The sequence below is a fragment of the Somniosus microcephalus genome, chromosome 1 (genome assembly GCF_052327205.1).
Source record: "Somniosus microcephalus isolate GS21.2 chromosome 1, FLI_Smic_1.0, whole genome shotgun sequence".
NCBI classification, from domain to species: Eukaryota; Metazoa; Chordata; class Chondrichthyes; order Squaliformes; family Somniosidae; genus Somniosus; species Somniosus microcephalus.
In genome coordinates this window covers 219,808,114-219,823,146 of record NC_140987.1, presented here as the reverse complement: position 1 = coordinate 219,823,146, position 15,033 = coordinate 219,808,114, and the positions used below count along the sequence as shown (strand labels likewise).

The 15,033-nt window shown below is 44.6% G+C and overlaps 1 protein-coding gene across 2 annotated transcripts in view; it reads right to left on the bottom strand.

Moving 5' to 3' along the window:
• The window catches only part of hexb (hexosaminidase B (beta polypeptide)), an 85,842-nt gene that overhangs the window by 32,514 nt on the left and 38,295 nt on the right, over positions 1 to 15,033 (bottom strand). For both annotated transcript variants that reach the window (XM_085990402.1, XM_085990398.1), the window contains 3 exons: positions 6,249 to 6,378; positions 4,518 to 4,698; positions 2,712 to 2,798 (listed from right to left, as the gene is read on the bottom strand). In XM_085990402.1, the coding sequence (XP_085846528.1) occupies positions 2,712 to 2,798; positions 4,518 to 4,698; positions 6,249 to 6,378 (398 nt within the window). The remainder of the gene's footprint in view (positions 1 to 2,711; positions 2,799 to 4,517; positions 4,699 to 6,248; positions 6,379 to 15,033) is intronic.

Below are 15,033 nucleotides of genomic sequence, written 5' to 3'. Positions count from 1 at the left end.
AGGCTTGAACTGTTCACTCAGGTTCCAGATGCTTGGTTTCCCTCACTATGCCGTTATCAGCTCACACTTTCAGCAACTTACCATGCAAAAAATGTAAAAATCTGAACATGCAAGGGCAAGTGTAACTAACAGCAGATGCAGTTAGATGCCCTGCTACAGCAAATTAGGTCCCAATATTCTCACATTGATGAGAGTTTCTCCACAAAGTATGACGGAGCGCCACCAAGGTAAAAACCTTGGTAAGAAGCAAGAGTAAGAATTGCACCATAACCACTTGCTAACATATTGATGTTGGATTATTGTCATTTACTATTTTATGCTTTACCATTCCCACTTTATGATAAAACATGAAATTCCACTTCACTGAAGTCATAAAACCATGGAAGTTTACTGCACAGGAGGCGGCCATTGGGTCAAACGTGAACGAGTGCTGCGCACAGCTGTTTCTATTCATATGGTCAGCGGAAGACAACTTCAGGGGGGAGCAAAACAAAATGCCTGTCCCATGTCAACAAGATGAAAAAGTGAGATACTAGCAACAAATTGGGACCAATTCTCTTAAAGTGTGGCACAATTCAATAATTAATTCAAATTAAGTCTTCAGAACGGTACATTCTTTTACATTTCAGAAACAGGGGAGGGAATTGTACATGAACCAAATAATTCCAAGTGTCCACCTACAGAAATCTTTTTAAAAATAGCTTGCACTTTCAATACGGCAAATGGAGTTTCTGGGATTCATCACAAGAGGTATAGAACATAAAAGAAATGAGGCACTACTGCAATGCAGAGTGCTGGTGAAACCACATTTGGAACAGTGTTCAGTTTTGGGCATCACACCTCGAAGGATCTACTGGCCTTGGAGATAGCCCAGCAATGATCAACTAGACCTGGGATGAAGGCACTTAGCTATGAGCCAGAGTCACAGCATTTTACAGCACAGGAAGCTGCCATCCCACCCGAGCTGACTCGCCAATGAATCCCATTCCTCTGCCCATCAAATTTTGTTCCCCCCCCCATTTATCCACTTCCTTTTAAAATCTTTGCTTGCATCACTCTCTATGGCATTGCTTATCCCCAACAACCATCTTAAAAAAACTCAACCTCTCCCTTCATTATGATTTTCACATTTATAACCTCAACTAATGCTAGTCACCTTAATATCTTAAGTGAATCTCTTCTGCCCTGCCTGTCCCACCCCCATGGTCTTGACATCTTTCCTAATGTAAGACACCCAAAACTGCTTGTTTTAAAAGCGGTGGGGAAATTGGTGTTAGGGGTGAACCGATTGAAGAATTTAAAATAATGAAGAGAATTGAAAGAGCAGATGGGGTGGACTCTTTCCTCTAGTTGAGGAAAGAAGAACAATCTTAGAATTCAAGCTAAGCTAGTGAAAAGCAAAGCTGAAAAAAGTTTGAGAATGTGGTATGTGCAGAATTAATTGAGGCATTTAGGAGAGATAAGTACTTGGGAAGTATAAAGCATCAAGAGGGGTACAGAGGAAAAAGCAGGAAATTGGGAGTTTGAGAGAGCCACCATGACCAACAAAAGGCACAATAAGCTTGATGGCCTCAAATACAAATTGAACTTTGTGCCAAATAACCAGGAATGCTATTGCAGGGTAGAAGTTGATATCTACGGCTCAATTAAACATGATTAACTTCAAAGCTGGGTGGGCGTGTGTGCTGCAAGGAGAATGCCGAGAAACTCCAGGATGATTTGGATAGGTTGGGTGATTATATTGCATCTGCCATGCTTTTGCCCAATGTGGAAAAATGTGAGGTTATCCACTTTGGTGGCAAAACAGGAAGGCAGATTATCTGAATGGCAATAGATTGGGAGAAGGGGAAGTGCAACGAGACCTGTGTGTCCTCGTGCACCAGTCGCTGAAGGTAAGCATGCAGGTGCAGCAGGCGGTTAAAGCGGCAAATGGTAGTGAGAGGGTTGGAGTACAGGAACAAGGATGTCTTGCTGCAGTTGTACAGGGCCTTGGTGAGACCACATCTTGAGTATTGTGTGCAGTTTTGGTCGCCTTATCTGAGGAAGGATGTTCTTACCATGGAAGGAGTTCAGCGAAGATTCACCAGGCCGATACATGGGATGGCAGGAATGACGTACGAGGAGAGATTGGGACGATTGGGCTTGTACTCGCTGGAGTGAAGAATGAGGGGGGATCTTATTGAAACTTATAAAATTCTGACAGGACTGGACAGACTAGATGCAGGAAGGATGTTCCCGATGGTTGGGGAGTCCAGAACCAGGGGTCACAGTCTAAGGATAAGGGGTAGGCCATTTAGGACAGAAATGAGGAGGAATTTCTTCACCTAGAGTGGTGAACCTGTGGAATTCTCTACCACAGAAGGCAGTAGAGGCCAATTCATTAAATATATTCAAGAAGGAGTTGGATATATTTAAGGCTAAAGGGATCAAGGGGTATGGGGAGAAAGCAGGGACCGGGTACTGAAATTGGATGATCAGCCATGATCGCATTGAATGGCGGAGCAGGCTCGAGGGGCCGAATGGCCTACTCCTGCTCCTATCTTCTATGTAAAACGGTAAAGATATTTTGCATGGATTGCAGCAATAGCTTGTTCAATCTATTAATATAATGCACAAAACATCCAGATTGATTCACATTATTATTTAGTGTACAAGTAACGTGTAATGACAAAGTTACTATATTTAAATTCATCAAGCAGAAAAATGCTTACTTCTGGACATAGAAAGATTCAAGTTTTCTGTAATCACTACCAAAGCCTTGCTTTTGCATGAACTGTACAATGCTAGGATTGGATTTCCTACAGGAAAAATATAAAAATGGGTCAAAAGGAGTACAGCCTTGCTCTAGCCAATAATTTTCACATAAGGCATTTAACAAGTATACATGCTTAATACAAATCAAGTACACTAATACTGCAATATTTATGCAACTTGTTTAGGTATACATGAAACAAGCGTGCAGATTTGAACAATGTACCCAGTTATGGCTAGCCTAACTTGTACACAACCTGCAGCTGTATATACAGCTTCCTACTTCCACAGAATTATACTGCTTCTCTTGACCTGTTCAGCAGTAGAGGCTGCAGGGAAAAGACTCCTGACTGGAGCCTTGCCGATTGTGCAGAGGCTTTGATGAGCCAGGTGGCATTCCAATCATTGCACCCAGCCTTTGCCCTGCTCTTGTATCCTTGCATGGATGTGACTGGTCCAGTTAAGGTGGTTAATGGAGATGCTGATGAAGGAACTTGGTGACAATAGTGCTGTTAAAAAAGTCAAGAACAGCTTGGATAAGCAGCTAGTTCTGGTGCATAGATCTTCAGCACTAAAGCTGGGATGTTGTCAGGATGCATATCCTTTGCTGTGCCTAGTATACTCAGTTGCTTGTCACGAGTGATTGGAAGTGCATGGACACCAGTGATGGTACCCATAGGAGGAGACCGAGCAGCATTATTCACAGCACTTTTGACTGATGACATCTGCAAACACTTCAGCTTCGGGCTCCATCTTGGTTGAGGATAGACACATTCATGGAGCCTCCCCCTCTTGTTGGTTCCTTGGTAGCCTCCACCTTTCGCAGCTGGATGTGGTCTGGTTACAGAATGTTTGTGGACCTGCTTAGCTTTGTCTACAGCCGGATGTCTTTTGTATTTAGCATGCAGGTAGTAGCTTCACTAGGGTTAAGTCATTCAAAAGGTAGCACTAGTGATGCTTCTGGCATCCCTTCTACACCCACCACCCAAAGAACTAGGGTTGATTGTGATGGCAGAGTGAGGGATGTGTCAGCCCATTTAGTTGCAGCTTTTGATGGTATACAATTCTGTTGCTGCTGATGGCCCACAGCACTTCATGGATGCCCAGTTTTGGGCTGCCAGATCTATCCTTAGTCTTTCCCACTTAGCATGGCAGTAGTGGGACATTACATGGAGAGTGTCCTCACTGTGGAGAAGAGACTTCACAAGGGCTATGTAGTGGTCACTTGGACCAATGCCATCATTGACAGATGTGTCTGCAACAAATTGGTTGGCAAGGACAAGGTCAAGTAGGATACTTGTTGGTTCCCTCGCCATCTGGGGCAGGCCCAGTCTGGCAGCAACACTCTTCAGGACTTCGCCAGCTCAGTCAGTGGTAATACTACCAAGCCATTCTTGGTAGGGGACACTGAAATTCCCTACTCAAGAGTACATTCGGTGCCCTTGCTTCCCTCAGAACTTCCTCCAAATGGCATTAACATGGAAAAATACTGATTCATCAGTTCCAGGAGAGGCTGTAGTTGAGGAGCATGTTTCCTGACCTTGTTTGACTATACTTCAACAAATACCTGTACAGTAGTATTGCTGAAAAAGGTCACTCATTGTGCTTTGCAGTTTTGGCATTTGACTGCATTAAAAAAAGCCGACATCTCATGATTAGTAAGGTTATTTATTCAACCAAGTAGCAGTAATGACGAGATATTTCAATTGAGATGGTTAATAAATAAAGCAAGGTATAAATTTCAGGGAATTGACAAGCTTACATACCAGCATTCAAAATTCACTTCATCTCCTCCCAAATGGATGTACTCATCTGGAAACACCCAGCTGATCTCTTTAAAGAGTTGATTCATAAAATCATAGGTTGTATTTAAAGTGGGATTTATAGGTCCAAACACTCCAGTAAGCCTCGCACCATTATAACATGGAGTAAGAAGGTTGCTTTGACCTAGATAAAAAGATAAAAGGGAAGAAGTTTGTGTTACACAAGGTCAGCACTACGCTGTTCACTTAACTATGCAATTATAGTTCTTTCCCAATTTTTAAAAATTCTACTCATTAAGGGTTACACAGGAACATTATTTAAGTTTTATTAATATATGCTGGATTTTTAAAAGTGATTTTTTTGTGTGCTCAAAGCAAAAGGAACTGTGCTGAGCAACAGATCACTTTTCCATCCAGTTAGCGCCAACATTTTCAGGTTAGGGCAGCATGGCTAGATGCAGAGTAATGGCCCTTCCACTTTGCCTCAATGTTACAGCTGCAACCTCAAAAAAACCTTCCTCTTCCTCCTTGACACACATTACCACTTCCTATTAAACCTTTGCACTTCTCATACCAACCATCCGTTCTATATTTGCACAAGACAGCCAATTGTTGCTAAAATATCGTTAGTCTGGGCTGTTGGCCTACACCTTTATAAAAGGAGGCAAAATTCACAGCAGAGGCAGCAGACATTTGGCCCAGCTACTGAAAGACTCCACTTGGCTCATTCCCCTGCCTTTATGGTGTCCCTCCCATATACTATTTTAATTTTCTCAAATATTCATCCATTCCCTTTTAATAAAAGCTATTACAGATTCTGCCACTACCACCATTTCTGGTAATCCTCCACAAAGAAATTCTAATCTCACTGGTTGATCTTAAATTTGCCTTTTAATTCCCACTCAACTAGTGAAAATAGTCTCCCACCCACCCCACAACATACCTCATCAAAGTCCGCCACAATTTTGAACAACTTTCAGATCTCTACTTAAAACTACTTTATTCTAATTGCGAGCACCAGTTTCTCTTCTGTCCTCCTAGCGGAGGACACTCATCCCTGTAAGAGCATGGAGACTTACTCTACCTATACTTCGATTTAAATAATGCCCAGAGAAAAGGTGAATGGGCACCTAGTTCCAAATGTATAATTCTACAATCCACTAGCAAAGTTTACCAACCCCAGCTTTTTGCACAGCACTGGACTTCAATTTCATTTTCTATGCAGATTTACTTGCATTTTTAAAGAAATTACAAAAATGTACTACTATGGTTTTGAAAAATGTGAGGGGGCAGGCTTGTAGAGTGTCAGTTTTGGGGTACCACAGCTGGGCTACACTGCCACTCCTGGCCAGAAGGTCTGTCACTGACACTGGATCGGGAGCCATGGCTCCCATCAGTAGCACTGAACTACAGCTTTTGGGGTCGAGAATTACTATGGTTGATTAATAACACATCATCCTTCTTGCCAGGAATAGTGATCAACCAATTTTCATTCTTATTTAACTTTAAAAGCTTTCACTCACCTTTATCTAAGTTTTTGCTTTTAACAAAAAAAAGATCAGTTAGTCAAGCAAAAGTCCTCAAAGTACTGCTGCTGACAAGTATGCTCATCAGCAGCCTTAGCTGCATTGCTCAAAAGGGTTAAAATAGGCTTGTTTTTCCCTACAGTCAATTAAAACACAGTAAAGTCACCAAAGGGCAATAAATTGGTTATTTAGGCAATAATCCACTCACCTTTCCATGACTGTGTGTGCCCTGGAGTGTCAAACTCTGGAATGACCCGAATTCCTCTCTCTCGAGCATATTCAATAATTATTTGGACATCAGTCAATGTATAAATGTGAGTGAATGGATGGTATGCACCCTACAAAAAAAGGAAAAAAAGCTCAGCATTAAAACAAATGGAAAAATCCCAGCATTAATATTCAGTAATGCATGAGAACAAGGATGGCAGAGTTTTAACATTTTTCATTCAATTTTTTTTAATAAAAGCAAAAACAACCCTTTTCAAAATGTCTCATCTGTCAAAGCAAATGTAATTCAGTGAGTAAATGTACATGTAAGAATATAAGAAATAGGAGCAGGAGTAGGCCATTTGGCACTTTGAGCCTGCTCCGCCATTCAATACGATCATGGCTGATCTTCTACCTCATCTCCACTTTCCTGCACTATCCCCATATCCCTTGATTCCCTTAATATTCAAAAATCTATCGATCTCTGACCTGAATATACTCAACAACTGAGCCTCCACTCCCTCTATGGCAAGTATATCCTTCCTTAAGTAAGGAGACCAAAACTACACAATACTCCAGGTGTGGTCTCACCAGGGCCCTATAGAATTGCAGCAAGACATCTTTACTCTTTTACTCAAATCCTATTGTAATAAAAACCAACATACCATTTGATTTCCCAATTGCTTGCTGTACCTGCATGTTAACTTTGAGATTCTTGTACAAGGACACCCAGGTCCCTCTGAACACCAACATTTCCAAATCTCTCACCATTTAAAAAATACTCCGTTTTTCTATTTTTCCAACCAAAGTGGATAACTTCACATTTCTCCACATTATCTTCCATTTGCCGTGTTCTTGCCCACTCACTTAACCTGTCTATATCCCCTTGAAGCCTCCTTGCATCCTCCTCACAACTTACATTCCCACCCAGCTTTGTATCATCAGCAAATTTGGATATATTACAATGTACCACTGAATCATATGGAAGAAAAACATTCCTGGTGTGTACTGAGTTATATGATGTTACCTGGAGCAGTGAGGAGCAATGCTCCCCCAAGGTGCGCGGCTGCACACCGATCGCGATGTCCCGCGCAGGCCACTCACCAGCTGATGCTGCTGGAAGATATGGCGCAGCTAATTTAAAGGGCCCAGGCAAGGAGAAAATAAATTAGCAGGAACATTGGTGGAGACACACTGGACTACTGAGCAAGGGGGGGGAAAAAAAAAGAGAAAAAGTTACAGGTTTGAAGCTAATGATTGCTATCCATTGCAAGCAACAAATGGGATATTGCAACATGAAAACAACCATCAGAATAGGAGGGGAGGAAAACAAGGCCACAGACTTCAAAGCATGGTCGAGGGGGGGGCAGAGGAGAGGAGAGGGGGGGCAGAGGAGAGGAGAGGAGAGGGGGGGGCAGAGGAGTGGAGAGGAGGGGGCAGAGGAGAGGAGAGGGGGGGCAGAGGAGAGGAGAGGGGGGGCAGAGGAGAGGAGAGGGGGGGCAGAGGAGAGGAGAGGGGGGGCAGAGGAGAGGGGGGGTCCGGGGGAAGAGGTGGTGGTGTGGGGGAGAGGAGAGGGGGGGGGGGGGGCCGGGGGAGAGGAGAGGGGGGGGGGGGGCCGGGGGAGAGGAGAGGAGGGAGAGGAGGGGGGGGCCCCCCGGGGGAGAGAAGGGGGGGGGGGGGGGGCGCGCGCGCGGGAGAGGAGAGGAGGAGAGGAGTGGCAAGGCCATGAAGGGCTTTAAACACTAGGATGAGCATTATACATTTAAAAAGGTGTTGGGGACCCAGGATATATTGCAAGTCGATGAGTACAGGGCAATGGCTCCCATGTTCACACAAATCCACAGGACACATCTTGAACAATTCATGCGCACAACTGGTTTAGCCGTTATTGCCAGATTTGGATGGACCACGTCAAGTACCATTAGGCCTTGTTCTCCAGGCTGACACTGGAGTAACTAGCAGTTTTGACTGATAATCTCTGGCTTTTCTCCACTACCAACAATCTCTAAATCCCTCTTCCCCAACCCCACACTCCTTTAAAAGTAGTGAAAGGAGTTCGTGAACTTTGTCACCAAGATGGAAACGATTTGCTCAGCTGTCTGTCACACTCACTTTTGCCCACCAAGCAAAACCCCCATCTCCCCCAAGCTTCCGACCCTACCCTAGCCCTGAACATATGTCCTTCTCTAGTTTTCCCCATATCTCCCCGCATGCTCTGCGAGCTCACCTTGCCCACAAGAGGCCCAAGAGCAAAGGCAGCGGACCTGAACCTGAGTGGGAGCAAGAGCGGAGGCAGGGCAAATAAAGAGTGTGGCAGAGGAAGGCCCGAGAGCAGAGGCAGCAGACCTGAGCAGGAGCAACTCAAAGGCAGAATTTGAAAGAGTGACATCAGAATTAAAAAGTGACGTTGGCGCAAGGGAAGGAGCGGATTGGTGAGTAGCTGGTAAGTGTGTTTAATTAAGTCTATAAAGTAAAGGCATGGCAGGGCAGCTCAGTCCCGTGGAATGCACACTGCCATGTGGGAAGTCCTGGACACTTCGTGGCCTGGACGACCACGTGAGTGGGAAGTGTCGCCAGCTACAGCAGCTGAAGCTCCGGGTTTTGCAGCTTGAGCGGTGGCTGGAGTCACTGCAGTGCATCCGCAAGGCTGAGTGTTACATGGGTGGCACGTTTCTGGAGGTGGTCACCCCTCAGCTCGAGTGTGCAGGCAGAGAAGGAATGGGTGACCGCCAAACAGAAGAGGACGACCAGGCAGGTAGTGGAGTCCCTTAAGTGCATCTCGCTCACTAACCAGTAGTATTCATTTCTGGTGAGGGCGATGGTTCCTCTGGGGAGTGCAGCCAGAGCCAAGTCCATGGCACCACGGGTGGCTCAGCTGCACAAGTGGGGAGGAAGAAGAGTGGAAGAGCAATAGTGGTAGGGAATTCGATACAGGCGATTCTGCAGCCGCAGACATGACTCCAGGATGGTATATTGCCTCCCTGGTGCCAGGGTCAAGGATATCACTGAACAGCTGCAGGACATTGAGGGGGGGAGGGTGAACAGCCAGAGGTCGTGGTCCACATCAGTACCAACGACATAGGTAGAAAGAGGGATGAGGTCCTGTAGGCAGATTTTAGGGAGCTAGGAAAGAGATCAAAAAGCAGGACCTCAAAGGTAGTAATCTCCAGATTACTCCCAGTGCCACGTGCTAGTGAGTACAGAAACAAGAGGATAGAGCAGGTGAATGCATGGCTGGAGATGGTGCAAGAGGGAGGGCTTTAGATTCCTGAGGCATTGGGACCATTTCTGGGGGAGGTGGGACCTGTACAAGCCAGACGGGTTGCACCGCAACAGAACCAGATCCTCACGGCAGGGTTTGCTAGTGCTGTTGGGGAGTGTTTAAACTAGCTTGGCAGGGGGATGGGAACCGGAGAGTAGATTCAGAAGGGAGAAGCGCAAATCTGGAAATGGAAGGCAGAAAATTAGTAAGCGAGTTTGGAAGGCAGAGGAAACAAAGGCTAGAAAATAGACAACAAGGGAGTTTGGCAGTGCTAAATGGTATATACTTCAATGCAAGGAGTCTAGGGAATAAAGCAGATGAGCTGAGGGCACAGATAGACACGTGGGAGTATGATATTATAGCTATTACTGAGACATGGCTGAAAGAAGGGCAGGAATGGCAGCTCAACATCCTGGTTAGTGTTTTCAGAAGAGATAGAGGGGGATTAAAAAAAGGATGGGGGTCACAATATTGATTAAGAATCAATTGCAGCTGTGGGGAGGGAGGATATCTTAGAAGAATCATCAAATGCAGCCATATAGGTTGAACTAAAAAACAAAAAATGGCAATCACACTGCTGAGTGTACTATAGACCACCAAACAGTCAGGGGGAGATAGAAGAGCAAATATGTCGGCAAATTTCTGAGACATGCAAAAATAGGGCAGTAATAATAGGGAATTTCAACTTCCCGAATATTAACTGGGATAAAATTAGTGTGAAAGGTATAAAGGGTGCAAAATTCTTAAAATGCATTCAGGAGAACTTTTTTTAGTCAGTATGTAGCAAGCCCAACAAGAGGGGGCAGTTCTGGACCTAGTTTTAGGAAATGAAGCTGGGCAGGTGGGAAAGGGCATCAGTGGGAGAGCATATTGGTGCTAGTGATCATAATTCAGTTAGATTTAGGGTAGTTATGGAAAAGGACAAACCAGGAATGAGTGTTCTCAATCAGGGAAAAGCTAATTTTACTACTTTACTGAGAGGTGACTTAGCCAAAGTGGACTGGAGACAGAAACTTGGAAGGTAAATCAGTGTCAGAGCAGTGGGAGGCATTCAAGGAGGAGAGCAAGGGTTCAGAGCAAGTATGTGCCTTTAAAGAAAAAAGGGTGAGTTAACAAATCTAGAGCTCCCTGGGATGTCAAGGGGCATACAGGGTAGGGTAAAGAAAAAAAGGAAAGCTTTTGACAGATACGGAGGTCTCAATATTGCAGAAAGCCAAGAGGAGTATAGAAAGCACAGGGGTGAAATTAAAAAGGAAATTAGGAAAGCAAAGAGGGCATGAAAAAATATTGGCAAGCAAAATCAAGGAAAACCCAAAGATGTTTTATAAATACATTAAGAGCAAGAGGATAACTAAAGAAAGAGTAGGGCCTATTAGGGACCATAAAAGGTAACCTGTGTGGAAGTGGAAGACATGGGTATGGTTCTTAATGAATACTTTGCATCCGTTTTCACAAAAAAAAGAGGGACGATGCAGACATTGCAATCAGCGAGGAGGAGTGTGAAATATTAGATGAAATAAACACGAAAGAGGAAGTATTAAGGGGTTTAGTATCTTTGAAAGTGGATAAATCCCCAGGCCCAGATGAAATGTATCCCAGACTGTTCATGTGAAGTAAGAGAGGAACTAGAGGCTCTGACCATCATTTTCTAATCCTCTCTGGCTACAGGTGTGGTGCCAGAGGACTGAAGGGCTGCTAATGTGGTACCGTTGTTTAAAAATGGATAAAGGGCTAGACCAAGTAATTACAGGCCAGTCAGCCTAACCTTGGTGGTGGGAAAATTATTGGAAAAAATTCTGAGGGACAGGATAAATCTTCATTTAGAAAGACATGGATTAATCAGGGACAGTCAGCATGGATTTGTTATGGGAAGGGTGTGTCGGACATGATTGAAATTTTTTGAGGTGGTAACAAGGAGTGTCGATGAGGGCAGTGCATTTGATGTAGTGTATATGGATTTCAGCAAGGCTTTTGATAAGGTCCCACATGGCAGACTGGTCACAAAAGTAAAAGCCCATGGGATCCAAAGCAAGGTGGCAAGTTGAATCCAAAATTGGCTCAGGGGGAGGAAACAAAGGGTAATGGTCGAAGGGTGCTTTTGTGACTGGAAGGCTGTTTCCAGTGGGGTTCCACAGGGCTCAGTACTGGGTCCTCTGCTTTTTGCAGTATATATAGCTCAATGATTTGGATTTGAATGTAGGAAGTATGATTAAGTTTGCAGATGATACAAAAATGTGCAGTGTGGTTGAAGAAGGAAGCTGCAGACTGCAGGAAGAGATCAATGGACTGGTCAGGTGGGCAGAAAAGTGGCAAATAGAATTCAATCTGGAGAAGTGAGAGAGGTAATGCATTTGGGGAGGGCTAACAAGGCAAGGGAATGCACTATAAATGGTAGGACACAGAAGTGCAGAAGATCAGAGGGACCTTGGAGTGCATGTCCACAGATTCCTGAAGGTAGCAGGACAGGTAGATAATGTGGTTAAGAAAGCATATGAGATAGTTGCCTTTATTAGCCGAGGCATAGAATATAAGAGCGGGGGGGGTTATGCTTAAACTGTATCAAACACTAGTTAGGCCTCAGCTAGAGTACTGCGTGCAGTTCTGGTCACCACATTACAGGAAGGAAGTGATTGCACTAGAAGGGGTGCAGAGGAGATTTACGAGGGTGTTGCCTGGGCTGGGGAATTTTACCTTTAAAGGAAAGATTGGATAGGCTGGGGTTGTTTTCTTTGAAACCAAGGAAGTTGAGAGGAGACCTAATTGAGGTGTATAAAATTATGAGGGGCCTAGATAGAGTGGATAGGAAGGACCTATTTCTCTTAGCAGAAGGGTCAATAACCAGGGGGTATAGATTTAAAGTAATTGGTTGGAGGTTTAGAGGGGATTTGAGGAGACTTTTCTTCACCCAAAGAATGGCAGGGGTCTGGAACTCAACCTGAAAAGGGTGGTAGAGGCAGAGACCCTCCTCACATTTAAAAGTACTTGGATATGCACTTGAAGTGCCACATTTCTATGATTCTATGACACGACCCACCCCTTGTGCTCAGCCCCATTTCCATTAATCACTGGCCACCACACCCCCACCTCCATGCTAGCTGACACTGTAAATGATTCCTTCTTCTCAGGTACTGTTCTCCCTTTCAAAACCACCATCACCCCCCCTGTCCTTGGAAACCATCGCCAACCTCCCTTTCCTCTCCAAAGTCCTTCAAATGTGTTGTTGCCTCCCAAATCGGTGTTGGTCTTTTGTGCAATTCCATGTTTGAATCTCTCCACTCAGGTTTCCATCCCTGCCACTGCACTGAAACAGTCCTAATTAAAGTCACACAACATCCTCTATGAAATGTGACCACCACAGTACACTAGCCCCCGACCTCTAAGCAGAATATTCCCTTCATGAAAGGCAGAAAGTAGTCTACTGCGATTTTATGAAGTACATAAGCTTTGCCCAGTAGGCTTGTTCTATTAAATCTGTGGTTTCACCAAGATTAGAAAAATGTTACTGGCACAGTTTAGAGTTTCAAACTCTCATTCTACAGATAAGATACCAACAAATCTAGAAATTGTTCAGGTCCACGCTTGAACCGGAACCGAAATACCATGCTAGAAACTACCACACTACTCCCGAAAATGCCTTGCTATTGACAAAAAAAAGTGGAAGGAGGATCAAGTGGGGGGTTTTTTTAAAAAAAATTTTAAGGGTGGGGTGGGGGGGGGGGGGAAGAAACAGGTGTTGGAAGAAAAAGCATACTTCTGCAGTACACAAACCCAAATATCAACTAATTTCCTACTTCCTTAAATGGTAATGTTAACATCAAGGCCGAATTCTTCTACTGACTAACCGTGGTATTTACAGGACAGCAGATTTGCCCCATATATAGGATTAGCAGCATTCAGTCCTCCAGAAACTGGCGCTTTCCCTCCATTTCAAGTGGAACGCCATTTTGGAGGTGCAGTATTCCAACTTAGTAAATATATATTTAAAACAATGTAGCTAGGTATAATTTGATTTAATCAGGTCACCAGTAACAATGAAAGGCTGCAACCATTAATAGTTTACCAACTGTTTAAGTTTATGGTTTTCTAAGATAACTTCCTTTGTAATTAAACCATGGCACACTACTTTTTGTCCCCCCTCACTTTCACGAGAAGGCAAATGCTATTCCCAGAGCATCTGTACCAATTGAACTGATTTTGAAACAGTTCTGTCTGTACAATTCAGGTTATACTTGGACAGCTATCTTGCAATGGACTGGATGATAAAGCATGCAAAACTAACTTTCTACAGAGAAGTGCATGTTGCCATTCTCGCCACAAACCAGACAGGGAGGTCCAGCACTGAAGCTACCAATCATGTTTTTATAATCCAGCAAACCACTTTTCTTATGGTAGCCTTAACTGAACAAGCACCAGAAAGCTTGACAGTACTGTATTTCAACTGGTTAAAATTCAGGAGAACTGCTATGTACATCGGAGGGTCCCCTCTTGCCAACCTATCCCTGAATTTGCTGGACTTGGTACCTACACAGAATGGGTGCACTCCACATCAGGCAAGATGACACTCTACCTATGTGGCTTTGGCTGCTTCTATGACAGTGGCTTTCAATGCATGTTAAGACACCAGCATGGACTTAAAATGAACAAAATTGATTTTACAATTAACAGAATACATTTTAGAAGAAATTATTCATTAAAAAGTGAACACTCTGTTGTGTATGTACCTTTTAAGGGAATAACTGGTCTTAGACTGCAGTACCGGCAGTGACCACCCCTGTATAAAAGGCCCTAGCAGGCTTCTGTAGTTTCAGTTTCAAGCTGCCTCTTGTTCAGTAAAGTACCTGTTAATAATACAGACTTCGGGAGAACAGTTTGAGGTGTGGACTTTACAGTGGCGACAAGTAAGTTCGAACTCACCTGCAGTGTGGCATAATCTCACGGGGATCTCGCCTGAAAGGAAGGTCCTGGTCTTAGCAATGGGTGTCGACCGAGGGCAACCGCCCAAAGAATCCATCGGTGTTTGGAGAATTGCGGGAGAGACTGTGGTTCCAGCGAATCGTGCTGGTAGCAGGTAGCGCGCTGACCCTTCCGGACTGCGGCGGGCTCAAGCTCGATCGAGCGGCTCTACAAAAATCGGGCTGCGCAGCATCGCCGGGAAAAGAAAACGAGAGAGAGGGTGGAGCGCACAGGGCGCAGTCGGTGCTCGAGAACAGGACAGCGGAGAGAAACTAAACGGGGGGGGGGGGGGGGAAGGAAAGCGGGACGCGCCGAAGCTGCGGGTCGCCGCCATTACCCTGTAGAACGCTAGGAGCAGCGTGGCAGTAAGGGGAAGCAGCAAAAGCACGGGAGAAGCCATTTTATCCCGTTGGGGAAGAAGCAAAAGTGCAGGAGGCGCCATTTTAAATCGCCCAAGATGCCGAAAAGTGGCAGTATCACTGCTTTCGACAACGAGGTAGAAGACTGGACCACGTATGTGGAAAGAATTGAAGTGTACTGCAAGGCAAATGAGGTGGCTGATGGAAAGAGG